Source organism: Leptonychotes weddellii, chromosome 6 (assembly GCF_054177405.1).
Source record: "Leptonychotes weddellii isolate Sample4059 chromosome 6, ASM5417740v2, whole genome shotgun sequence".
NCBI lineage: Eukaryota > Metazoa > Chordata > Mammalia > Carnivora > Phocidae > Leptonychotes > Leptonychotes weddellii.
The window spans coordinates 29,437,146-29,462,398 of record NC_138374.1 but is presented as its reverse complement, the minus strand read 5'-3'; the positions used below and the strand labels follow the sequence as shown (position 1 = coordinate 29,462,398).

Sequence of the window (25,253 nt, the reverse complement as noted above, 5' to 3'; positions counted from 1 at the left end):
AACCAAGAATTAGGTGAGGTGTTAAAAGTGGGCCTAATACGGTTCCAAATCTTTTTTGTGTTTATTTATTTATTTTTTATTCCTTACCCAAAAAGAAGTCTGGCCTTTGCCTTCTGGCAATTAATCTCTAAACCCCTGGAATGTCATCCCAATGCGAGTGGTCTTTGTGCCAGATCAATAATGTGATTTATGGTGGGGGCTCTGAGTCATCAAGAGCTCAACCTCCTAATGGACTGGAGAGTAAGAGCAGTGGATAGAAATTCTGGACACAACAGCTCAGGAGAACTTCCTGGTTGACAATACTCGGAACATACTATCACATCTCAGTGCTGGGAATTAATACATTCTGACTCCCTAGGAGAGGTCAACAAAAGGCCCCATGCTTGGTTCTTCCCTAGAGTCCATGCTGGGCTTCTTCTCTTAGCCAATATTAATCTGTATCCTCTCCCTGTAATAAACCATAACCATGAGTATAATAGCTTTCAATGAGTTCTTTGAGGCCTAGCAAATTATGAAACCTGAGGGTAGTTTCGGGAATCCCTTCAACTAGCATTTGGCGTCAGAAGTGAGGGTGTTCTCAGGGCGCCTTGGGCGGCTCAGTTGGTTAAGAATCCGACTCTTGATTTCAGGTCAGGTCATGATCTCAGGGTTGTGAGATCAAGCCCCATGTCAGGCTCCACGCTCAGCGGGGAGTCTGCCTGGCATTCTCTCCCTCTCCCTCTGCCCCTCCCGCCCCATAAATAAACAAATCTTAAAAAAAAAAAAAAAAAGAAGAAGGAGTGAAGGTGTTCTCTTGTGGAGACTCTTCCTTCCAACTGCTTAGTTTGACCCTCATTCTTGTACCGGCGTTCATAAAGAGGACTCTGAGTTACCGGGGGTAGAGAGTGTCTTTAACTGCTTCCATGTCCATTTTCTCATGATACCTTTTTGCTACTGCCATTTCTAGAGCACAAACCTGAGAGTCAAACCAGGGGAAATGTGTCGATTTAGTTCCAAAACTAACACGGTGGTCAAGAACCGGGTAGGAAGGACTGGAGCAAACTGGCACAGAATTAACAAGATGTTAAGGGTTGAACTGGATTTTGGCTTGCGGGTCAGAACACAGGGATTGACGGTCTTCAGGCTATACCAGACAGGAAGCTTCGTATCACACTCAGCAGTTCATTAGGCTCCGTGTCTCTTCTAGAATAACGAACACCCTGACCTGGGGATGTAGGTGGAGTCACCCTGAACCAGAAGAGCCAATACCCAGACCTGGCCGGACAAATGCTATCAGGAAGCAGGGATAAGGTAATCCCTCTCCCGGGGCAGGGCGTCAGCACTAAGATCACTGCAGTTCTTTCCAGATGCTTCTGACCCAAAAACCAAGGTCCACATTCAGAGATTAGGAGGCTGGTCAGGAAGCTGTGATTGGGGATCCAGAGTCAAGCTACCACTTGAGGGCTGGAGTCTAGAGGGTGGGTTTAAGCTGGGCAACTCCAAGGGCTCCATCTCACTCCACCTCAGAGAGCACCTCCATCTTCCTAGTGTTTGTCTGGATGCACATGGTTCCCAAATCCGCACTCCAAACTCCAAATGTCTACTAGAAACTTCCTCCTAGAAGTCCTGCCCTTGCCCCGAAACTCAGTATGGCAAACAATGGAATTCAACATCGCTTTCTCCCCCTCCATAAAGCCACTGTCTCCACAAATGCCACAGCCTTTCTCCGGGTCAAGCAGGGGAGGCAGTGCCTACCCAGCAGGGAGTCCACGTCTCCGTGCTCCTCACACACACCGCCCCGAGCCCTGCCACTTCACTCTTCCAAACGCACGTCCACCCTGGCCCTGTTCTTCATTCCCACTGCCCTCATGGCCTCTAGCTGAAATTACTGGAAGGCTTCCCCAGGCCTCCGGATGTGCACAGCTAGAATGGCTGCCATCAAAGAACAGCTGCTGTGTGCTGGGCTCGGTGCTAAATCTTGGCGTGAAAGAGCTCCCTGAATCCCAGCAACTCTACCGAGGTCATTCCCATGTCATAGAGGAGGAAAGTGAAGCTCGCCAAGTTTGAATGAGTTGCCTACATCACAAAGATGGAAGCAGCAGAGCTGAGCCTCGAGAGAGGACTGTGTCACTGCAGAACTAGACCGTGTCTCACAGGATGAGGGAGATGGAGCAAGGACGGGGAACAGGAGACGCTTCTGAAATGTGGGTGTCAAGGGGTCACGTAAGCAAAGAAGGTGCTGGGCAGTAGTACAAGACTGGAGCTTCCAGTCCGGGCAACTGATCAGCCACTTGTGGGCCTACTGGGAGGGAAGAAGGTGGTGAAGCCCGGGAGTGAGGCAGAGAGGAGGCAGGCAGAGCAGCTAGGGGACAGATGCTGGCCCGGGTGACAGGGGAGAGAGCTGGACGCTACCTGACATCAGCTATCTGTGAAGGCACTGGGGGTAGGAAGCATGGAGGAGACACTTGCTGCCTCATATTTGGGCTCCCGGTCTGGGCTGGACATGGCTGCCTACAAATACTGCAGAAAGCTGTTTTCATGAGGCCTCTCAAGGCCCATGGAGTCCCAGGCCCTGAGACAGGACTGAAGACTGGCGGTGGGGGGACAGGGGGGTTGTGGGGCAAGTTGTCATGCAGAGGCCCAGGTGCAGGGAGCAGAGAGGGATGAGAGGAGAGCTAGACAGCCACACAGACACAGCCAGTCAGGCGCCAGCAAGATGCTGGCCAATGAGCAGTACGGGGAGAGGACAGGATCTCCAGCTGGAAGGTCCCATCCCTGGAGTCCCATCCCCCCAGCGTTAACTCATTCCAGCCTCTTTGGTATTCTCCCCTCTACTCAAACCCAGTTTGTCCCTTCCACCCAACCTGTCCTGGTATGTAATCTCGAATTTGTCCTTAGTGAGGGCGATTCCGTTTGTGTCAGGTTAATTCCCACACTGCCCAAGGTCACAGAGCATGTTGGAACTAGAAAGGCTTGGAAACCATCTTGCCCAGGTCCCTCATACTTTACCTGGGCTTCAACGGTGTGGCTTCCCCATGGTCGGAAAGCACGGTGGATGAGCGGCCCACGCCTGACTCTTCTATTGCAGCAAATGGGCTTCTGTCCTCATCTGATGCACCCAGAATTACGCTCCTTTTCCCTCCCATCTCCCTATTTCTCACCACAATTCCCACAGACTACTTAGCGCCTGGCACACGGATGATACTAAATGAATGTTTGCCGACTTGGAGTCAATGATCTCCACTTACAAGGAGGAAAATAATCTACTAAAATCGATTTACTATAGAGGTGTGCATGACTGATAGCTCTCCCCTAATTCTTCAGTGTATTCACATTTTAAAACAAGATATTTCTTCACCCAAATTAGCTGTCAGAATTCGTAAGATATAGAATTATTCGGAGACTAGGGAGCTTCCTAAAAGTGCTCACATCACTGCACGGTCCTGTAAACCCAAGCCCACAGATTGCCGGGGGAAGGCTACCCTTCAACGCTCCATGTTAGTGCCACCCGATAACCAGGAGGGGGAGCTCCAGGACCCTCTCCTCCCACTCGCACTACGCATTCATCCCCAGAGGAAGGGCCCTGCACTTGATAAGGTCATTTTATTGAGCCATGGGCTGTAGGTATGGTCTTTTTCTATTATCCCTGAGGATTCTCTCTTCCCCAAACATCCTTGGGAGCTGGATCTTCCCAAGTGGGCCAGGAGAAGCTGGATGAAGTTAGCCTTAGGAAGAAATGATTTTGCCTTCACTCCTTGGCCCCACCTTTCCAGGAGGGCTAGAGTGGGAGACTGCAGTGGGGCAAAAGGCAGGTATGGTTGGAGGAACACAGGGCCAAGAAGCAACTTTCAACCTATAGTGCTGGAGGCCACTTACGCCTTCCCTGAGACCAGGGAAAACGTAGCCCTCCACAGGGCACAGCATTATCAGAACGGGGACTGTGCTCAAACCCTAGCCTGGCTTCATCCTTGGGCATCTGCCTTGGTGCTAGTTGTAGGTGGCTGGCACAGGAAGTCAGCTTCCAGGATGCTGGCCATTGACCGGTTCCTTCCTTCAGGTTTCCATCTCATCACAACACACTGCTCCTCGCTGCACCAAAGAGTCTGTGTGCCCCACCTCCTTTTGTCTCCAGTCCCAAGGAACTGGTCTTCACTCTCACTCCTTTTCTTCCTTCATTTCCTTCAAGAAGGAAAGAAAGCTCCCCTTCCCTCTAGCAGTAGCTCTCAAACGTGATCCTGGGACCAGCAGCATCCCAGCATGACCAGGAACTTGTCAGAAATGCAAACCCTCAGACACTACCTCAGACCTGTAAGTGGGAATAACTGTAATTCCTAAAGCCCCGGCCTGGGGCCCAGCAGCCTGGCCTTTTACTCCAGGTGATTCTGATGCAGCTCAGGTGAGCACCAGTGCCGTATGGAGTGGACTGGAGGGGAGGGGTGCCCCACCCTAAGCTAGCTGTCCCTGTGAAATCTCAGTGTTTCTCAACTCCCAGAACACTTGGGGGGCTCTGGAAAACCCTCTCTAGAGAGGTCACAATAATCACAAGCATAACCTACTAATAGCAGCTAACGTCTAGGCAGGTGCAAAAACCTCACACACTCCACGCTCACAGTAATGCTCGGAGGCAGGTGCAATTATCAAGCCCTTTCTACAGAGGACACCACTAGGGCTGAGACAGGGAACATCCTGTCCACTGCACGGCCACAGATGTGAACACAGATCTCTCGGGTTCCGAAGTCCCAGTCTCAACACCACTCTCTAGACACGCCGACCAGTGGAGCCGACTGGGAGGTGGGCTGCAGATGGGCTTCTTCTGTCTCCCATAGCTCCCAGGGTGCAGTGACCTTGGAATGGCTCTTCTGCTCCTGCTGCTTCAGCTGCCGGGTCACCTCCCCAGGCCTGAGCCCTGCCCCTCCCCTCTTTTCCTGGGAGCCAGGTCAGTCAGGCACCTGCACTTCTCAACCTCCCTTGGCTTCACCCCCTCCACCGCCCCAGCCCTGCTTGGCCACTTAGAGCCAGCTCTCAAAAGCGGGGATGGCCACTGAGAAACCCAACCTCTAGCCCATCGCACCACTCCCCACCCATGCAGCCTAAGCCACCTCTGTCCTCGAGAATGGAGTCTGTAGAGCCACCAGCCCTGTAACGAGGTTTCTCCTCATCTCTCCAGTCACCAGCTAACAAAGCGGTGGCCACTGCCATGCCTCTGCCCGAAGCAAGGGAGCACCTGGTAGTTTAGGGCACTGATCGTCACCCATCCCAGATGGAACGAGGTGCTGACGGTTCCAGGGACCTCTGGGAGAATCGGGGGCAGCCCGTGAATGCACACCCTTCCGAGCAAAAGCAAGAGGGCCTCTCTCCCTCCCGGGGGGACTCTGAACCCCTCCCCCAGGCACAGGGGTCACACACCTGGTTTGCTTTCATGCTGTGGGGTTTCCTGAGGGCTCATGGGGCCGCTGCTCGGGATTTCCCTGTAGGAAGATGAGACCCGGAGAGTCACCGCTCCCTTCCCAGTGCAGATTTTCGTAGGATCCATGTCTGAAAAGGAAAGATGCAAAGAGAAGCCTGAATCCAAGGCTCTTGAAGGATTAAAGCAACAGTCAGCTGGCAACTCATGACAGCTGGGGAATGAGATGAACCTGCTTACAGCCACGTAGTCTTATGGTCAATGTGATGGTCAATGAGAATTAATTTGTGGGTGGAGGAGAGAGACGAATCCCGTTTTCGGAGGTTTACCACACATCATGAGGTTCGGGGGAAATGGAGGTGACAATGACTTCTGTGTAAGTTATAATTATCAGCTGAAAACATTTCAAAATGAAAGCAGGTTAATTCCTTTTATTAGATGAGGCTTAGATTGGTGAGTAAACTTCTGACCAATTAGTAAGGCATAATTCAAGAAAGAGTTGATGAGAGATTTCTCAAGCTTCCAGACCACCCTTCCAATGAAAGAGCAAGTTGGCAATATTGGGAATCAAGTTGTTCTGGGGGAAAAAAAATCACTGCTCCCTCTTCTCCAGTGGAAAAAGGAAAAAAAAAAAAAATCTTCTATCAGCAAGTCAAGACCCTTAAAATGACGACAGGATATACTGCCTGTGGAGAAAGATCATGGGTGAGAGCCTCACATTCCAAACTTAATGAAGAAAATTCACACCAAAGAAAATGACAAGAAACACCAAATCCTTCAGTGAACAGTGTTTACTGCGCCCCCTGCAGAGCCTTCCCTGGGCCCTGACCTCTCCTACAGCTCACAATGTCCTAACAGCACACTCAGGTCATCTTTCAGAATTCCATTGAGAAGGATTTCAAAACAGGCTTCAGAAGATCTGGATGCTCATCCTCTAGGAAAACCAGTGATGAGGAGTCAAGAAACTGACATAGATCACACAGTTCTAGAAGGCACGTGTTTCCTTCCGTGCAGCTCAGCTGAACTGAATGCCACCGTTCATGTTTATCAAATTGCTCACAGCATAGCCTGGATCTCTGACCTAAAATTGTCAAGGCTGGGATTATGGGGTAAGGCTTAAGGTGGGCGATGGGCAGGACGGAGGCTCAGACATCCACGCCTCCCCATTCCCGTGCCAGGGCAGAGAGAAGTACAGCCTCCTCTCTCCTCCTCTCCAGTCCAGCAGCCTCTCCAACAACTCAGACGGACCGACCACTGGTGTTACAGAAGAGAACAGATCTGCCCCATCAGCACCTCTTCCCACTGAAAGCAAAGCACAAAAAGACAGTGTGTGGCAGAGCAGGCAGTGACCTTGGTGGGCATGTGACTTGTCCAACCCTATCAAGAGGATAAGTGACTGAGGTCACAAAGGTACTGGGAAAACTGATTCATGGCCTTTTCAAAAAGGATGAGCTGCAGAATGACAAATCCAGCCATCCTAGGCTCCCGGATGCATGGCCAGATCTGCCTAACTCCGGAGAGCACCACTGGGATAAAGCACCACCTGGGCCTTGCTTGTGCCATTTCGCACAGAAGGAAGCTGTCTGTCAGAGCTGACACCTGAGCAGCAGCCCCTCCTCGGACAGGAGCAGCAGGAAGGGACTGCAGGTGAAGTCGGGGCTTGGGGGAGCACAGCAGTGCATCTAGGACTGGCATCTAAAGCAGCTGCTTCAAGTTCGGCCCAACTCAGAGGTTCCCTGTGTAAACACGTTAATTCTCGGGGAGACTGAAGTTGTAAATAAAGTACTGGGAGCTGGAAGCCTCCGGGGAGAGCCATGTACTGCATGCACCTCCATGTATCATGTACCCCACGTACCAGAGACCTGTACCAGGGTAAATCATGCAGCCTCTGGACTGACCCTTCTCCTAAAGAGAGGAGGGGCAAGGCATCTCTCAGTATTCCTCTAGACATGCTGCCTCACAAAACACACACACACGTACACACACACACACGCACGCACGGACAGGAAGAGAGGAAACCAGCTAAGGACGTGAGAGGGAAGAGCTCCTAAACATGCAAGAATTAAGCCTCCAAGTCTTTGTTAGAAGGAAAGGAAGGAAAACCATGCATGATCTGCTACTAATTAAAAAAAAGAAACCAACCCAAGGAGAGATACCTGGAGGGAGTACCAGGCCTGAAGAGCTTTTCACTGTCTTCACGGGAATTATTTTAACAGCAGAAATAGAGCGTGCACGTAAAGGGTCGGCAGTTGCTGAAAACACAAAACGGTAAATGGTGCATCCAGAAAGAACATTTGGGAAACACTCAGGCAGTTGAGGAACTGGGCAGGGACAATAGGAGGAAGTCGCCCACACAAAAAGAACAATGCGAAGAGCAGTAGATGCGGTCATTTAAAATAACCTTTCTCTCTCCAGAGTTCCCTGCCGAGATGGCAGAACCCCGTCCCCCCGTCACCCATACGCAGTTGGTCAGTGTTTATCTGTGCCTCCTGCCACACCAGGAACGTGCCAAGCCTCTGGACAAAAAGATTTCCAGACAGGCAGATGGCCTGGCACACAGTGGGAGGGGAGAGCCCCCAGGGTCCGAGGGGCCCTGGGAGCAGGCCGGGGTATCTGTGCTGGGGGCAGGGCCGCGAGGAAGAGAGCCCTGGCTCAGGCCCCTGATGAGTGCGGGAGGGAAGGGAACAAGCTGGTGAGCTGCCTGGGCCCCTCAGACATCACGGCTGCCTCCCCACCATCACAACTTCTGGGGTCCTTCCTGTGCCTGTGGACCCTGACCACCATGGTCCTCTGTCCCCGAGCAAATCAGAACCTCCATCTGTTGGGCAGCAGATGCTCTTGCTTAAACCCAGCCTTTCCTGGACAAGAGGTTGCCAGGTGTCCAGTGCATGCTCAAGACTCTGGGCAGCACCCACGTACACATCCCGGGATCCTGACACCTGGCCGGGCCGCCAGAGAACCAGCAGAACGGCCTGGGATGTGGCTGGGGCTGCTGTCCTCATATCCTGGGTGCCCCTACTTCTCCCTCTGAAGGCTTCCCTGGACCCGCCACCTCCCCAGATCCTGAAGTCTCAATGGTGGCACAGCCCCAAACCCTCCTTCTCACAGCCTGTGGGGAAGCCTCCCCTCACCCTGTCTCTCCAATGGCAGCAAGGAGAGATGGAGTTCAGGCGCTATGGCACCAGGGTCACCCCAATGAGCAACACTCAGAGGTCTTCTGGCCCCACATCTACAAAATAATTGGGGGGTAAGGGCTGTTTGGGAAGCAAGACCTGTCAAGGGGACAGGAGGGAGACAGGACGCTCAACCACAGAGAGTTCACTTTCCAGCCCATCACGCTGCCGCCTCATAAGGAGGTCACGTAGCCCACGGCCATCAATAACTAAGTAGACAATAACAACAGTGCATGTACTGAGATACAAACATGCTTGCACAGCGATCCCGTTGCCTGCTCCTTATGACCACGTAGGAGATTGGCCAGTGGGAGATTCTTGTTACCACTTTCAGAGGAAGAAGCAAGAGGCTGAGCTACTCAGAGTCATCCAGCTCCTAGGTGAAGAGGCTGGAGCTCAGCTGTCCAGAGACCTGGCTCAGTGACTTCCCCAGGCCGCCATGACGACCTTCGGGTTACATCTGCTGTCTCCTTTCCAAAGGAGGGTTGAGTCTACTGAGTTGAGAGTGGAATCCGCGCCCACCTGCCACCCTCTTCACACCCCTGAAGTCTGCTCTGTGAATGAATTCACAGGGATGGGGTTGACGGCCCCACAGGTTTTACAAACATCAGAGCCCCCAGCCCTCCCCATGCTCCCTGGATGCTGAAACATGACCCTGGGGCCACTCCTCAGGCACTGCCCTCATCACCCCCAAGTGTGACTTAGCCAAGATTGCCCAAGGCCCTGAGAACCCATCCCGCACCGTGAGTGGAGAAGGGTGGTCGGGGAGGGAAGCAAGGAGCAAAGAGCAGCAGGACACCTGCCACAGAGGAACCGACCCCCAAATTAACAGGGCCCCCCGTTCCCTAGCTCCTCCCGTGCTCTGTACCTTCCCTTCCCAGCTGCTCCTCCTGACTTTACACTTTGCCTTGTCACAAGAGGACTACTTGGCTGAACCAGATGTAAATTACAAACAAAGGCCAAACATGTCACATTCTGAAATTATTCTTTGCAAGATGGTGCATTTTGACTTGAATGCCCAATGACAGGACTTTTGCCCCCTCCTCTCTTGGATGCCATAAAATTTAGCAGGATGAGCATGGATGGAATCACTAAAACCCAGAATTTGAAGCAGAACATCTCATTCCCTCATTTTCTAGATAAGGGGACTCATACCCATAAAGATAATGGACCTCCCCAGATGTCTGTCTGTGAGCAGCAGAAGCGGAACACGAGTCCGTACCTCATCGCTCAGCCCATGCCACACTGAGGAAGTGACATGGGAGCCTTGGAGCCTGGCTACATGGGCAGTCATGTTGAGAGGCTGTGGAGGAGAGACCACAAGGCAAACGGGACCTCAACAGTCATCTTATCCATCACTCACTTCCCACTTAAATCTTCTGTCCTGAAATTTTTTAAAAACTGAAAATCGAGGATGCACATGGAACTAATGTCACGGAAATAAGTGATTTCAGCAATCAGAGGTTCTTGCCTCCGGGGCAGGACTGTGGACGCGTCACTACTTACCGCCACTGAAGGTAAAATGTCAGGTAAGGGAGACTCCACGTCGATAAATGCCGTTTGCACCAGGCGAAGGCCTCGGTCGGTGTACTTGACCTATTGTTATCCACATCCCGGGAGTGAGGGACAGGTTTTATTACCATGTGACCTCACGGTGGGAAAGAGTGGCCTCAGACCCATGAGATGCAAGAACATGCTCCCAGTCTCAAAGTCGGCACAGGAAACAGGTCTCTGGTTCACAGCCCGATGCGACCAGTGACTGCTCGTACCAGGCCAGTGGCCCTGGCCCCACATACTCTGTTCCATCTAGAACTGCTTCCTAATACCCAGCCGGGCTTCCCTTCAAGAGCTTACCTTTGTCCTGCCCATTGCTGCCTGGCGCCAACCCGTTGACCACGGCTTTAGAAGCACCAACGTCACATTCTGAAAGAGAGACAAAGAGCACAAGGCTTGGGATTCTCTCTCCCCAACATTTATTGAGTCCTGCGTGTGTGACATGCTGGGGACATGCTGGCTTTCTCAGGCACCCCCTCAGGCGCCATGGGAGAATTCTGAGAACACTGTGTGGCTTGAACCAGGAGAGAACCCAAGAGCTGTTTGGGGATGGGAAGTATGTGGTAGGTGATGTAAATTCTCCCACCGCCTCGCTATGGCTTCATTTCTGACATTTTTAAAAAATCTGCTTCATTCCCTCAAAATGGCATCTCCCGACTGACAAAGGCTTATCTACTCACCGGAAGGCCAGCTCAATCTCATCCCTGAGCATCCAGAGTGAGAGCTGTCAGAGGACAGAGACCTCAGGCTCTTTGACACCTTCCTTCACCCACCCACGTCCCCCATCATCAGAAGCATGCTATCCATCCCCTGGAATGTCTCTGGACACTGCCCCTCGCCCCCCCACCCCCACTGCGGCTCTTCTGTTACTGTCCCAGAGATGACCTGGCTTCCCCACCGCTTCCCCCATGTCTTCCTTCTGTCCCTTCTCCACCCCCACTGTCAGTCTGCATCCAGACAGCACTTTCTAGCTCCTGATCCAACCATGGCCCTCCCCGGGTTAAAAAGCCCCAGGGTGCAGGACAGACGAAAACGAAACAGGACAATGCAATAGGATCTTCTACGACAACTCAGTGTATTTTAAGTAGATGGTATTTCATCTCTGTTTTAAAAATAAAAATATTGGGGTTTAGTTGGGAATTCAATCATGCATATGAGGAAAAAAATCATCCACGAAGAGAAAATGTATTCCGAGTTCCCTCAAATGTACAAATGATTGTTTGGAATATAATTTTTTAGTAAGTTGTAGGACTTATATCTTGGCCTACGTGGTTATATTTAAATTAACTGATCTTCCTGATAATTAAAAGCAAGCAAGCAAGCAAACAAGCCCCAGTGGCCAGCAGCTACCTAGGGGACAAAGCCTGGGCAATTCACACTGGATTCTGGGCTCTCCTAACCACTGGTCCTATAGCCTTTTCCTGCTCTGTTTCCCTCCTCCCCTGCCCGCCATGCCCATCTCCTCATAACCCCTGAGCTTGTCAGATATGAACTTCCAGACCTTTAGGCTTGGTTCCTACAAGACCCACACCAGGAATGCCTCCTCTGCTTTCCTTACCTTGGGGAAATCCTGTGCCTCCTCGAGGCTTGCTTACCGCAAATGTCATCTCCTCTAGGTCAATGGAGACCTTTCCAAGTTCTGCTCAGCTAAAGGCACTGAGAGCAGCCTAAGACCCACCTGTGTGGTTTGGAGTAACCCCACCCCCACCCCCCACCAGCCAAGAGCTAACGAAGCCACAAATATAATCATAACAGCCATGGTTTCTTAAACATCTGTTTGTCTGGATCTGAGGATCCACGCTAACATTCTGTAAGTAGCATCTCATTTTTATCCTTCAGACCCAGTCCCCTGGAGCTGGGAGTCAGGAACTCCTATTTCACAGATAAGAAATTTGAAGTGCGGAGAGGATGCCAGGCCCGCCCAAGATCACCACGCTGGGGTCTCCAACCTGGTCTGCTCCATCCCCCAGGGCATCTTCTTGCCCCCAACAGGGAGAAACATTTTTTATTTTTAAAATAAAAAATGGCGGGCGCCTGGGTGGCTCAGTTGGTTAAGCGACTGCCTTCGGCTCAGGTCATGATCCTGGAGTCCCGGGATCGAGTCCCACATCGGGCTCCCTGCTCGGCAGGGGGTCTGCTTCTCCCTCTGCCCTCTTCCCTCTCGTGCTCTCTGTCTCTCATTCTCTCTCTCTCAAATAAATAAATAAAATCTTTAAAAAATAAATAAATAAAATAAAATAAAATAAAAAATGGCTCCTATATAGTCTATAATACAAACTAAATATATTCTATATGAAAGAGCTTATATACTATCTCCCCAAATGCTGGGACTGAAGCCCTGTCCCAAAACCCGGTGGCTCCCCTGGCTGAGATCAGGTCACCTACCTAGGCTCCCAACAATCAGCCTCCCTGACATGGCCCACACTGCTGGGCCAGCCCGGATGCTCCTGATCCAGACACGAGCAGGGCCACCACCCTTCCCCACCAGCAGCCTGGACCTCCCGACACTGGCCCCACAGATTCTGTCCTGCTCGCTGCCCCCACCCACCTGCAGATGAAGGCTAATTCCCCCCGATGCCAATATCTCCCTCGCCCCTACATTCTTGGGATGGATGGAAGGAGGGCGTTGGCAAGAAGGCCAGAAATCCAGGTAAAAGAAGTAACATAGGTTCCATCACCCCATCTGTTATTTCTGTAACTCTCTCTTCTCCCTGCACGTGCCCTAGTTCCTCTCCACTATCTCTTCTCTGGGGCTGCAGGCCTTGCTTCGGGCCCCCCCGCGCCAGCCTCTGAGCTCCCACCGGGCTAAGCCCCGTGCATTTCCTTTCCTTGCTTTCTTTTCATGAAACATAGCGAAACTTGAAGAAAATTTGCAAAATCGTCCCAGCACCTCCCATTCAGACCTCTGCGGCACAGTGTGCTGGTGCCCATGCCTGGCTTTGCCTCAGCTCCGCTACCCACCAGCTGGCTATGCCAGACAAATCCTCCACCTCTCAGGGCCTCAGGTTCCCCATGCACAGAATAGGCCGGGGTACACCATGCTGGTCTTTGTGGGTCTGCCAGGAGAATCCAATGAGAGAACACAAGCAAAGCCCCGCCCCTGGTGACTGGCAGCCCAGGCCGAACTTGGAATAAAATGAATGCATCATTTTCATGCTTCTCTTTCCACCGAAGGTTAAAACAAATGTTTTCCTCATAGCTGCTTTCTTCCTAATGACCACTTTTAATAGTGGCGTAATATTCCATCAAGTAAATACACACAATGAACCTACTCATTCCCCACCTTCATGTGGGTAATGTTTTTGTTTCCTCCGAATTAAGACAGAAATTCCCAAGAGTGGGATTATCAGGTCAGAGGGTCTGGATTTTTTGGACTCTTTCTATAAAATGCCTCCTAGCACCACGCCTGAGAGCGAACCTGGGAGAAGTCCCACAGGCCTGTCCACACCCTCACCCTCCTGCCGCGCCCTCCCTTCTTCTGCTTCCTGCCCTTTGGCATGCCAGGAGCCGCAATGCCAGCTTAGGCTCATCCTGAGAGAAGATCCAGAAATTTTAGGCTGCAGAGCAGGGGAAAAAAAAAAAAAAGGCGCTTCCTGGCCTGTTTTAAATGACCACAAAACCAAAAAGCCAAGCAAATGAAGAGTGACAAAGCAGGAGCTCCTGGCAGTACCCAAGTCCACTTGGAGGGAAAAAGAAGGTGTGTAGTCTCTCCACGTGCAGCAAAAGGGCTCAAGGGATCAGAACAAGCCAAGCCCCCTCCTTGCAAGGAGGAGATCTGAGCTGATAAGCGAGGATGGAACACTGGCCACGTGGTGGGCACAGAACATCTGAGGCACCGTGTCACTTAATCCTCACAGTCCCAGGGAGCCGGTGCTTCCATGACGTCCGTTTCACAGAGCAGAATGCAGAGGGAGGTCCCCACAGGCCAGAGGCTGCGCAGTCGGTCTGGGAGGAAGCCAAGTTGAGGCCCTGTGCTGTTCTACCTGGAGCCCCCCTCAGTCCTAAGCACACACCGTCCTGCACAATTTAGATTTGGCTAAAAGGATACCGTATGTCAATGCATGGAAAGGCTTGTTTTTAATCTGCAGAGATCTCTGGTAACACTCCAGACATAATGCAGAATTAGGAGACTCATGAATGAGCTGCTACTTGGTCATCTGCCCAATACCCCACACACAGCCTATGGGCCTCGGGAGGCTCCAGAGCACGCTCAGAGCCAAGGTGGGCCTTAATTTCCAGATGGAAACTTCTCTGCCTTGAATTCTGGACTGGAAAACTGACAACTCTTGGCTGCACAATGAGCAGGGAACTGTTCCCTTCTCTGACTTCCCTAGCCCGTGCTTTCTACCCCAGCTCTAAACTAAACATACGCAAAACTGGTCATTTCTTTAGGTCTTGATTTTTACTACCAAAGGCATTGCAAAACTGTGAGCAAGCTGCTCTTCCAGCCTCGATGAAGGAAGTGTTAGATTAGCTTGCACCCTGGGACAATTATGGCCAATCTGTTTCCTTTTGCTGCAGTCACCAGGATTAAACAATGCCACGGAGGTATATACATATGTCAACATCTATCAAACCGTATGCTGAAAATCTCTGCAGTTCACTGTATGACAATTATACCTCAATAAAGTTGTTTAAAAAGCAAGAAAAGGAGATATTATAAAGATTAGGACGTGGTGCATGTTAAGCCTAGTGCTTAACACATAGTAGGCAGTCATTAAATCATTTGTAATGAAGGCGACAGTAGCAATGACAACTATGACAGAGCTTTGGCGCTTGCCCAGGTCTCAAAAAATAAAAAATGAAATGCAGTTGGGGCTTATTTGTAAGTAGGAAATCTGGGTAAACTACCCAGTTTTATAGATTTGTCCAGAGGAGAAAGACAGGGTTTAAAATGACTTACCAGAGCTCATGATGGTAACAGGACAAGTCTTCCGCTACGGGGGCTCCGAACTGCTCTGCAGGAAAACAGACAACACCACAACAGAACTGATGAGTGGCGGGTTCACAGTTAGTCCCCATGGTTTGCATGAAAAATGCAGACACCGTATATAACCAGGAGTCGCCTGGCCAGGCTTCTAGTTCTTGGCTGGCTGCTATGAACATGACCTTGACCTTGATCTTGACCTTGGGCACAGCACTCTACCTCCTTGGCCTCAGTTTTGTCACCAGTACTTGGTTTAGGTACTAAGCAAGATCTCTTCCAGTTCTAAGATTCTATTAAAAACCTCAAGTTCCATGAATGCACATGGGTCAAGGAGAGGGTAAAGGAAAGAAAGAACCAAATTTTAGAAGAAAGACGTTAAAATCACAACACAAAATGATTATCAAAGGATCATAAGTTATACATATATATTATGCACATGGAAATGTTCTAGATGCTTTAAATATATTCATTTGATCCTCCCAATGACCCTACAGAGTAAGCACTGACATTGTATTAGTTCACATGGATAAGGAGACGGAGGTGCGAGGGGGGCACAGCTTGGTACTGGGACCCAGACGGGCGGACTCGAAGGCCCAGGCTGTCAGGTTCTGCACTCTATTGGCCTGAGGGGGGAATGCATTCTCTTGATTCACAAAGACCAGCCCCTCATTTAGTATGGCCTCATCTCAAGTCTGCAGTAACCACGGATCTGCTTTCTATCACCAGAGTCTAACCCTTTTCCTAGAATGTTACACCTGACTTCTTGCACCTGACTTCTCTCACTTAGCCCACCATCATTCAGCAATCAGCCATATGTGTGTGGGTCTATTTCTGGACTTTGGTCTGTTCCACGGATCTGACTTGAGCCCATAACTCACTCTCTCGATTACTTCAGCTTTAGAGTAAGTCTTGAAATCTGGTAGTGTGAGTCTTCCAACTTCATTCTTTTTCAAAAATCATTTTTGGTTCTTTTAGATCCTTTGCATGCTCACAAAGTTGAGAGGCTTACCCACTTCTACCAAAAACCGAGCAAGAAGCGTGCTGGACTTTTGATTGGGACTGTATTGAATCTATACATCAGTCTGGAGGGAAATTAACATTTTACCAATATTGAATTTTCTAATTCATGAGAGTAGATCCTCTGTCCCTTTATGCAGGTCTTTCATTTCTCTCCACAATATTCTGTAGTTTCCAAAACACTGGTCTTGCACATATTTTGAATAAAATGGCTTAAGTGAACATACTGGAAAGACGATGTGAAAAGCAAGACTTCGGGATGTGCAGAACCTTGCTATTTAAAGTGTGGTCCAGAGACCAGCTGCACTGGCATCAGCTGGGCACTTACTAAGAATGCAGAAACTCAGACTCGACCCTACAATGACTGAATCTGAATCTGCATTTTAACAAGATCTCCAGCTGGTCTCTCTGCACTTTAAAATGTGAGAAGCAAAGAGGGAGAGGAAATCAGCTCCCTAGTTCATGAATTCTGCAATAAGAAGGCCTAGGCATGGCCTGAGGGTCTGTGCAAGGAGACATGCGTTACTTTCCTTTTTAACACATGAGGCCAGGCACTGTCCTTGGAACAGAGTAGAATGCTAGGGGCAAGAAGGATAGCATCCAAACGTTTTTATTTTTAAAATAATTTTAATAGTTTCATTAAGGTTTTCTTCAACTTTTAAAGTGATTAAAGAAGGGCTTTTGATTCAAGCATGAAGCTGTCTTAATAGAATGTATATTTTCTTTCTTTACAGTCCTTTCTAACCTCTATCTGCAGAAGTACCATTTACATATAGCTGTAAACGTAATGTCTAGACAGCTTTATGTTTTACTTTTTAATGATTTCAGGGGCGCCTGGGTGGCTCAGTCAATAAGCGTCTGCCTTCAGCTCAGGTCATGATTCCCGGGTCCTGGGATCGAGCCCCGCATCGGGCTCCCTGCTCAGCGGGAAGCCTGCTTCTCCCTCTCCCACTCCCCCTGCTTGTGTTCCCTCTCTCCTGCCTCTCTGTCAAATAAATAAATAAAATCTTTAAAAAATAAAAAAATTAGGGCGCCTGGGTGGCTCAGTTGGTTAAGCGACTGCCTTCGGCTCAGGTCATGATCCTGGAGTCCAGGGATCGAGTCCCGCATCGGGCTCCCTGCTCGGCAGGGAGTCTGCTTCTCCCTCTGACCCTCCTGACCCTCCCCCCTCTCATGCTCTCTCTCTCTCAAATAAATAAATAATAAAATCTTTAAAAAAAATAAAGATTTCAACATTTTTCTGGGTTTTTACACAGTCATCATATCCATTATTTTAATGGCTACGTAATATTTTATTGTATTAACCCTTCATAATTCATTTACCACTTCCCTCTGGACAGTTCTGTTTAATTCATCTTCATTTTAAAAATAAGTACATGGCACAAATGCATTCTTAGGCTAGGAAAGAGATGAATGGAAATGTCCTATGAACCAAACAAAAAAGGTACCTCAACTCACACATGATGAATATCACCGTCATACGTGGGTAGCCCTTTGCGTGTGTTAATATTTTTCAACATAGACACTGGTAATTTCTAAGTGTCAGCCCCACTCTTGCTTACAAACTGATCTAATGTACATCCGGTCAGGGAGATTATCCAAAATACCATCACCTGGCCACAAGTGCCCAGCACCCCCAGTAGAGGTCAGCTGTAGCAGTCTCTGGGAGGCTCCCCCATGCCAGGTGTTAGCCAGTTAGTGGCTGGATTGTAAGATGGAAGGAGAATGGACCCAGAGTGCTAGGACACTGTTTTAATATTTTAAGAACTAGCATGACAGTAATGGGTGACAATGACCATGCACAGGTGAGCACCAGCTCTGGACACAGCCTTTTTGGGTCGTAGGTTCTGCGGCATGCTCTCATTTGGTGACTGAATCGGCCGCAGGTGACACAAAGAAGAAGGGGACAGTTTAAAATAAGATCTCCAGCAAGCATGGCCATGGCGGCTGTACCAAGGAGGGTGCCCGGTGTCTAGTCCTCACCAGTGGCGGCTACAGACTATTGCAGCCCTATCCCGACTATCACAGGGCCCAATTTCAGCTCTCACTCCATCCCACTCAGTCTCCTTGAATTCCTGCCTCTGTTCGGAGGGCAGTTCTCCAGCCTCCCACAAATTCGGAACTACCCAAGCTCTTACCAATAAACCCCATTTCAGTTTGAGCTCCGTTTGAGAGGCAGTTTCCGGTCATTTGCAACCCAAGAATCTTGACCGGCACAAGGTGAGGGGGAGGAAGAAGTCCCAGAGGTTTCATTCTGAGAGGAGAATCTTCATTCCTCTCTCCTCAAGTGAGGCCATCCAGATCTGAATCCCAAGGGGGCTCAGCAAAGGGTCTTGTCTCTACGACCTGAAGAGCTCAGAGTTGGGACGGTGAGGACGGGATCAGGAAGGTGCACAAACTGAGTCTGACCAGCACACTGTAAGCCTTGAAAGTCATAATCTAGTCCCTGCAGTTTATTCAGAGATAATGCAAGCTATTAAAATCATATGTAGAATGTGAGAGTTTATTTTACATAAAACCCCCTGACACTTAATATTTACTTAAAACCAAGCTGTAAAGGGTTTGATTTGGTTGAGAACATGATGGTATGTCTTTGGAATTTCTCTCCCACAAGTCGCCTCCAAAGGAGGCAGGCACCTTTGGGTACAAGCCAAAAAGATGAACAGTGCCATCTAGTGGCAACACCACACAGCTCCAAGTGGACAGCTATCCCCCAGTAAATCGCAGGAAGCTCCTCAGTGTCAGAGCTTGGGTGGGCCAGCGAGGGTCAAGCTTGGGCAGCCAGGACCTACCGTACTTGGGTAAAGGGCCACAGCGTCAACACAGACATTCCACCAGAAGAACAAAATGTAAAGTACCCAGACTTGTTAAGAATGCATCTGGATAACTGATGGTTCTGCATGGTCCCTCCCTAATTCCACAACCCTATAATTCTGAGATAAGTCTTGATGACACAGAGTGAATAATTACTAAAAAGCAAAAGTTATACTCATGCTTCCAGCTCAAATAGGATCCAATAACTAAATATGGGTTGTTTATTGGGGAAGGAAAGAAGGTCCTTCCTTATATGGATGGTTCAGGGATGTAGGACGATGGAAGAATTGAGTTTGTAAAAATGAATTCAAGGTCCAGCAAAGATTCTTGGAAAAGAAGGAGTCTCAGACTGACCTCTCACAAAAGGTGCTCCAGCTTCTCCTATGCCCTATGGTGTCTGACTTCCATTGCTTCTCCCCACATATGTACTAAGGATGTGTGTGTACACACACGCACACACACACACAATTTTAAGTTTCCATAGGAGAGACACTGTGTCATCCCCATGACCAAGAACTCAGGGGGTGCTCAGTCATGAACTCTGTCCTTGTCTCTATTTAGCCTTTAGAACCCAATTTTGGAGTCTTCACTTCAAGATAATCAGGACCCTCCTTAAATCCAACACAGCTGTCTAAAAACAAGCTAGCTCCCCATCCCAACCAAACCCTGGTTATACTCTGGCTTTGAAATCCAGTCTGGGACTTGATTTATTTGCAGCTACTTCCTTCCAATGGCTTGAAAAGAATAGTGACAGCTCACAAAGCCCCAGAATAAATGCTCGGCCTTTTTGCTTTTTATACTTTGTTGACCCACACAGCAAAGTCAAATTTCTCCAATTTTTCAACAGCTCATCCTCTTCTCAATCTCTATTAATGGTCATTTCTCTCCAAATGCACTCTCTACTTAGTTGAAGAGGGCGCAGAAGGTTCTTCAGAAAGCCAGAAAGGATACCCACTGAGTTGCTGACACTGCCTTTCAAGGGGAGGAAGATAGGATAAACCCAACCGTGACATGAACTTAGGTATGGAATCCCATGACATAGCTGGGGGCTCAAAACACAACAAGCACAAGGTTTTTGTGAAAAGACCGATGCTTCTGGAGAGGGAGCCATAGGAAAACACCTCAGAAAGGCCATCCTCCACATCCTCTCATTTCCTCCTGGAGTCTCTCCAACTGGTTTCCGCTCTAACCAATTATCTGAAATGGCCTTCAGAAAGATTTCCAGTGCAGACACGGCCAAGCCCAACACTGGCTTCTGCACTGGTCGGGGCCTCACTGACCTTTTCCACTGAATTTAAAACACTTAACTCCTTCTTCCTCCCACAAACACTTTTTGGTCCTGGTTTCTAAGTGCCACTGTGGGTTGGTTTACATCAGGCCAGGAGAATCTCCTTTCTGGATCAGGGCTTCCACTGTTCTTCTAGGAGTTCAAAGATCTAGAGGACCCCACACTGGGTCCTCATTCCTTTCTATCTTCATGCTCACTTCCTTGGGGATTTTATCTGGAATACGAGAGCCAGAAGGATCCATGTAGGTTACCTAGCCCATTTCACTAGCTTTCTGCCTGCTCTGGAAGGAGGTTCCATGAGCCACCTCATGCCACAGTGCTGGTAACCCACCCACCCCATCCCCACCTTTCACTTCAACCAGGGCAGCTGTACTTTTGTTGATTTCATTAATTTATATTTCCTGAGTTTCCCTTGGATGATTGGGTTCTGTGGCTACCAAAAAAAAAAAAAAAAAAAGCTCATAAACCAGAAATCCAATTCACACCCTTACTGGGGTGTAAAAACTGAGATTCAGAAAAAGTTTCCCTTTGTCTTGCTTTTTACTTCTCTACTAAGCCCCCTATCCCTTTTCGTCCTCCTCAGGCCACCTGCAGCCTTTGGCCTCTTGGCAATGGATACAGAATTCCAGATGAGAATCAGTCCTCCACAGCTAATGCACAGACTGGCCAGTGCCATTTCCCCTTTTAGAACCTTCCAATATCACCCCATTACTCAGTGAACACCAAGTCCCAATAATCAGCGACAAGAGATGGCTGAGTCCGATACTCATCTCGCCCCCACCTTGCCTTCCAGTCTGTCTCTGCCCCTCCAACCAGGCCTCATGCACTGAGCCCAATAGACAGTGAGCACCTTCCGGCAAGGCCGGGTCTTGCTCATCTCCGCGTCCCAACATCTGGTATGGTGCCTGGCAAGCGCCCAATTAATGGTGCAGAGAATCCACTGCCCCTCGCACACACCAGTCAGTGCGCGCTGCTTTCTCCTTTCCCCTTGTCACCCCCCTCTTACCCCGCACCTGACAAGCTGCCTGGTCTAGTCAATTCTTCCTTCTTCATGAGTCCTGCGCCTCAGCCGCCTCTGGGTTTCCAACCTCACGCTCACACTCCACCAGCTCATTCCTAGACCATGACAATGGCCTAAGAAGCCCAGAACCACCCTACACAGCCATGGAGGGCCACACTGTGACTTTAGCCGTGGAAGACTCCCTAGAGGTCACATTTCCACGGGGAAAACAACCCACAGAGCCCCTGTGAGCTCAGAGGGCTGGCTGGCAGTACAGGGCTAAAGGAAAAAAGGCACCAAACCTCCTAGGAAAGAATAATGGTGGCTAAGACACAGGCCTGGTGACACTGTTCAAACAGGATTTCTCTTGCACCTGCTATGCAACCAGGACAGTGCTTTGCCCAGAGGAGACCAGCATGAACCACAGAGCTGCGGTCTTTGAGGCCACCGCAGAGTGGTAGGGTGACAGACATGTCCCACTGAAATATAATATAATGCAGAGCCCTTCTGCTAGCAATCGAGCTCCATGGTACAGGGCCACAGAAAGAAAAGGAATAAGTTCTGCATGGGACAGAGAATCAAGGAATGAACGCTAACATTTTCAAATGTTCAGTGACATACTTCTCAGCTCACTTCGAGATATCGCACTTTGGGAAACACTGGTCTAAAAACTGAGGTCTGAATTCCTGAATACAGCATCAGGCCATGTAAGATAAGGTCCCGGTGAGTCTTCCATCTTGCTTCCCCCATATATTCAGTAAGCCCTAAACTCCACAGTACCAGACTGTCATTCCTGCTGCACCCTGAATAACAGTTCCCCTTTCCAAGTCCTTCATCTCATGGTTTCTTCCCACTAATACCCTTTCCCTCACCTCCCCAACCTTTAATGGCAACCCTAGTCGCCAGATGCACTGGCCCAACAAAAATTACAGGTTTTTATTTGGGTTTAGTTTTGTTTTTAATCTCCACTAGAAGTCATGCTGATAAGGAACTCATTTTAAAAAGACCAATTTCCGGGGCGCCTGGGTGGCTCAGATGGTTAAGCGTCTGCCTTCGGCTCAGGTCATGATCTCAGGGTCCTGGGATCGAGTCCCGCATCGGGCTTCCTGCTCCTTGGGAGCCTGCTTCTCCCTCTGCCTCTCTCTCTCTGTCTCTGTCTCTCATGAATAAATAAATAAAATCTTTTAAAAAAATAAAAAATAAAAAATAAATAAAATAAAAATAAAAAGACCAATTTCCAATCACAGAATTCAGAAATCTGATGCCCACGTTCCCACTAAAATCATCACACTCTCATCCCAGACCCTTGCCAGAGACAGGTCAGATCCAGAGCTGGAAAGCTAATTACCAATATAGCTGCAATGGTGTTTTTTTATACGTAAACAAAGCCTTAAAATAAACATACAAAGTTGATTCTGCCAATTGCCAATAAGCAAAATACAGCCCCCAAATAGTTTCAAGTCTTATCAATGCAATATGATTTGAGCTCCAGACAACAGAATTTGGATAACTTGCAATCACATGTTATATTATCTATGTATTAAAATGCATGGTTTGCAGCATATATGATAGAGGATTAATATGCTGATCTTACAGTATGTTCATACTTATTGCCAGGAAAAAAATTAAAAAGCCATGAAGAAATAATTCCCAGAAGAAAAATGCAAACCAACCAACCCATGAGAAAAGGTTCACTTAACCTGATTAGTTAAAAAAAAAAAAAAAAAGATGCAAATAATGACTATTTTTTCCACTTCCTAATTAGTCCATAAATTTAAAAACACTAACACTCAATGTGGACAAAAGCAAAGGCACCGACATTTTTCTACATGGCCAGTGACACTGTAAGTTGTTATCCCTGTCTTTAGCGTTACACATCAAGAGCGACATACCTCAATCCCTTTGTGCTTTCGGCGAATCTACCCAAAGAAAGCCCCCCAAATGACAAAAACCTACACAGAGATGTTTCTCACGGCTTTACTAAAAATAGTGAAAACGTGGACACTCTCTGGTTCAGTGACAGGGGACCAATTACATGGCCACACACACCCCTGGGTGGACTGTTGGAACAGTCGTAAAAATAATGGCTATGTAGACCACACAACACGGGAAGACACTTCTTATAAGAGTAGGTGAGGAAAGCAGGGTGTAGGTCTGTGTGACATTTGTGATTATGGTTATGTAAAAAATAAAACATAGCCAGGGGCACCTGGGTAGTGCAGTCACTTAAGCGCCCGCCTCTTGGTTTCGGCTCAGATCGTGATCTCAGGGTCGTGAGATCGAGCCCCGCATCAGGCTCCAAGCTGAGAACGGAGTCTGCTTAGAGTTTCTCTCTCCCTCTCTCTCTGCCCTACCCCCGCGCTCACTCGTGCTCTCTCTAAAATACATAAACCTTTAAAACAAACAAACAAAAAGACATATCCATATATTTGAAAGGAAACATGCCCAAATTCTAATAATGATTTGGCAGCATGGAATTATAGGCAACTTTTAAATTTCATTTCTGTTTTCTAGATGATGTTTCTTCTTAAATGAGAAGTTATTTTTTCAGCTCATACCTAGCATTTGAAATGCAACTGTGTAATATTTAGAACTTTCAAGAGAAAATGTAGGTGACAAGCTAAAAAACACGCCACTAACAATCTTGTCCATTGGAACATAGCCCCACATGATGCAATCTTCCACAAGACTAATAGGAAAGGCTCTAAATGCGAGATTCCAACATTAATCGCCAGTGATTGCGTTTGTTTAATGAAGCCAAACTACTCCCGTGTAGTTCCTTATGAGGACAAGGGGGGCAATAAAATGACTAGAATGTTCAGCCAGATTTCCTGAGAAGCAATTGCACCAAAATGTTTCATCTTAAAATAGTCAGCAGGGGCTGCCAGGTGACAACGCACACAGTACCCCATTGCTCCCTAGGCCTGCTTGCTGCCAATTCCCTGCCCCTAACCCGACTTCATGGCATTCCAGAGCCCTGAGCTCCTTCTCAAACTCTTTATATGTACAACTCTGGGCACACGAAGTTTCTTAAACATGCATTGTTAACCAAGACAAGTCTTAAATACGAAAACTGTCCCATTTGTGTTTCCCAAATATGGCTGTGTCTACAGAACCAAAACAAAGATGTCTAATTGCAGCGTCCCGCACATTTGGAACTCTCCACTGAGACAACCTAGAGAATTCAAACAAGGGCAGATTCCCAAATTCACGAGATAAACGGAGAACATCCTAGCTCATTTCAGCTGTAAACACATAACCTCCAAGTCCGGGATATAGACGAGGCCTCTCTTCTGCAGCCGTCACTACACGATGCCTACCTGTAGGGAAACCATAGCCATGGGCATTCTGAATTCTCAGAAGAATCAAGGTTGGGCCAGAGTCTACAGTACAGGAAAAGGAGACTAAGAAGTTACTGTGTGTGGCTGAAAAGAAGTCCTAAAAAGCTGAAAAGGGGTCTGTTAGAGCCTGAAAGAAGGGTGGGCTTGATATGGCAGGAGAGGTGTCCACTCTTATAGACAATCCACAGTTCCCTCTCAACTTGGCTTTTGAACCACAACACTCCTAAGGCTATGCACCACATCATACATCACACAGACATCTGTGGTAGAGGCCCACACCATGCTCAGGAATAAGGGAACAGAAGTTCCATTCAGTAAAAAGACTCTGGGTCTTTTGCAAATACATAACTTAAATACTTCAATTCATAATACTGGCTTATTCAGGAATTGCTTGTTTTCCTTAAGGAGTTTTGAAATTTTACTGAAAGTACATTTAAGTTAGCAAAGAGCCAGTACGAAACACAGAAAACAGTATCTTTCCTGAGAAAATCTCTCTCCTCAGTGGCATCTGTTGAATAACTGAGGTAGAACACATATAGACAAGGCCCAGAATCAATGATTTTTTAACTCAGGCCGTTGAGGCTAAGGACTTCATCAGACCATTGGTCCCTACCAGTAATGAACGGGAGACCCTGACTTCCATTAATCACTGAATAATCAGTGAATTATTTTTTAGCTACTTTTCTCTATTCTCATCATTTTATTTTGTACTTATTTTAGGCACTTTTTCAATATATCAGGTGTAAAAGCTGCATC

At 48.4% G+C, this 25,253-nt stretch overlaps 1 protein-coding gene and 1 long non-coding RNA gene across 47 annotated transcripts in view; one reads left to right on the top strand and one right to left on the bottom strand.

Annotated features, from left to right (window-relative positions):
• The window catches only part of SORBS1 (sorbin and SH3 domain containing 1), a 223,372-nt gene that overhangs the window by 100,846 nt on the left and 97,273 nt on the right, over positions 1 to 25,253 (bottom strand). For 36 of the 46 annotated variants that reach the window (XM_081823747.1, XM_081823754.1, XM_081823757.1 and 33 more), the window contains exons 3-6: positions 15,014 to 15,068; positions 10,411 to 10,479; positions 7,540 to 7,635; positions 5,386 to 5,514 (exon numbers count right to left, since the gene is read on the bottom strand). In XM_081823747.1, the coding sequence (XP_081679873.1) occupies positions 5,386 to 5,514; positions 7,540 to 7,635; positions 10,411 to 10,479; positions 15,014 to 15,023 (304 nt within the window). In that variant the 5' untranslated portion in view covers positions 15,024 to 15,068. The remainder of the gene's footprint in view (positions 1 to 5,385; positions 5,515 to 7,539; positions 7,636 to 10,410; positions 10,480 to 15,013; positions 15,069 to 25,253) is intronic. The other 10 variants (XM_081823752.1, XM_081823793.1, XM_081823765.1 and 7 more) reach the window with 1 other exon arrangement.
• LOC145722168 (uncharacterized) lies at positions 7 to 12,358 on the top strand. The gene is made up of 2 exons (XR_014146245.1): positions 7 to 1,290; positions 11,950 to 12,358. It is a non-coding gene; the product is annotated as an uncharacterized LOC145722168 (long non-coding RNA).